Here is a 1,641-nt window from a genome sequence, read left to right on the forward strand (position 1 = left end):
CCATATCGAAGTGCTCTACGACAGGGGCGTCAAATTCGGACTGGCAGGGGGGCGCTTCGAGAGCGTTATGGTCTCAGGTAGGCCATTTCCTTTCTCTCTCCCAGCCTTGAGTCGCTCTTTTTGAAGAGTAACACATCTTTCCATTTGCGTGAAGTTGTATCGCGGTATTATGACTGATTTCTCCTTTCCCCCTCGCTTCCTATTTGCCTTTCCCCCCCTTTCCCCAGCCCCACCTATGGCAGCCTGGAAGTACAACCACACGCCTGAAGAAGGCAGCGAGGAGGCTCGGCTTCTAGCAATCCTCAAAACTCCTCGAGATTGGGTTTGATGTGCGGGTCAGGATGGGGAGTGGGGATAGGGAGGAGAGGGAGGCAGATAGGGACATGTCGTGTCTGGCGGGCGTGAGTGAGTGAGTGAGTAAAGTGAGTGAACTCTGTTGCCGAATCGAAAGGGAAGGACAGTTGTCGGTAGCCCTGCTCTACCTGTCAATAACTTGAGGATTTGTCCTCGTTAAGTACCTACCTTCAAAAGAAATGTAACGGCTGGGGTCAAACTCGACCAAAAATCGAGCAATCGGCGATACAAAACGCGTCATTTTCGTGCTTCTTGCTACCCTCTAAGCTTCATTTTACCATTTCTACAGCCTCGAACTCCTTTAAAAGCCTTTCCTTCACACCCGTTTATCCCTCGCTGCGAGCTTTTTCGTCCCTGTTTCCCTTTTCATTTCGTATCTTTCCACCATTTCGAAGGCAACAACCCCATGCGTCAGCCCCTGTACACTTGAGTGCTAACCGTTCTAACGCTAATTAAAAACCTCCCCCTTCCCCTTGAAAGCTCTAAATCTCCCATCAACTTGCGAGTACCCCGCACTCCTCTCTGACTACTCCCGCCGCTTCCTTTCTTCCTCCCTCCTTCCCACAGTCCTCGGTCGGAGCAAGCGAAAGGGACCAGCACCACCAGGCCTGCCTAAGCCGTCGCCGCTGCGTATGAAGGGAAAAATCATCATGAAATCATTACAAAACTTCACGCAACTATGATCCAACGAAAAAAGAAATGTGCCGTCTTTTCCTCCCTTCCTCATGTTCCCCGTCACCTTTCCCTCCCCTCATCATCTCTCCCTCTTTCCCTACCTGGTAGCCTCTCCAAGCATCTCCCAGCGCCTGTGCCGCAAACAGCCGAATCCGCCCACCCAGCCGGTCCAAGCTCTCTTGCATTTCCTCTTTTCGCCCGTGCATTCCTACTTCCTCATCCTCCCCTTCCTTTCCGTCCCGGCTTCCGTTGTCGGTGACGCCGGAGGAGAGCGTTCCGTGGGGAGAAGGGAGGGCCGGAGGGAGAGGGGAAGGGAGGGAGGAGGCGAAGGACGCGAAGCGGCGATCGACCTCGCAGGTGATGCGGCGGGCTTGAAGGAGGGAGTTCTCCAAGTCGCAGACCTGGGGTTGGAAAGGAGCCAAGAGGGAGAGACGAGATGAAGGAGACGCCGGAAGGGCTCAGAGAAGGAAGGGACAGCAGGTGGCGGAAAGTGGATTCATTGTCACTTCACCTGTGACGCGGATGCATGCATTGCCTCTTTCTCCCTCCCTCCCTCCCTCCCACTTTCCCCCCTTTCCCTGCCTCCCGCCTGTACCCGCTCTGCTTGACACA

General features: G+C 54.5%; 2 protein-coding genes across 2 annotated transcripts in view; one reads left to right on the forward strand and one right to left on the reverse strand.

The window, feature by feature from the left end:
• HEMF (coproporphyrinogen III oxidase) overlaps positions 1-328 on the forward strand; it is a gene marked incomplete at both ends in the record, with an annotated part of 1,127 nt that extends 799 nt beyond the window's left edge. The window contains 2 exons of the mRNA XM_005853880.2: positions 12-77; positions 228-328. Coding sequence (XP_005853942.1) covers positions 12-77; positions 228-328 — 167 coding nt within the window. The remainder of the gene's footprint in view (positions 1-11; positions 78-227) is intronic.
• A 325-nt stretch (positions 329-653) lies between these two features.
• On the reverse strand, positions 654-1,448 carry NGA_0427900 (uncharacterized protein; the record flags this gene model as incomplete). The annotated part of the gene is made up of 2 exons (XM_005853881.1): positions 654-980; positions 1,131-1,448. Coding segments are annotated over 2 exons (450 nt in total), but the record flags the coding sequence as incomplete, so codon positions are not given.
• Positions 1,449-1,641: the final 193 nt, after the last annotated feature.

Source organism: Nannochloropsis gaditana (genome assembly GCF_000240725.1).
Source record: "Nannochloropsis gaditana CCMP526 unplaced genomic scaffold scaffold695, whole genome shotgun sequence".
In the NCBI taxonomy this organism is placed as follows: domain Eukaryota; class Eustigmatophyceae; order Eustigmatales; family Monodopsidaceae; genus Microchloropsis; species Microchloropsis gaditana.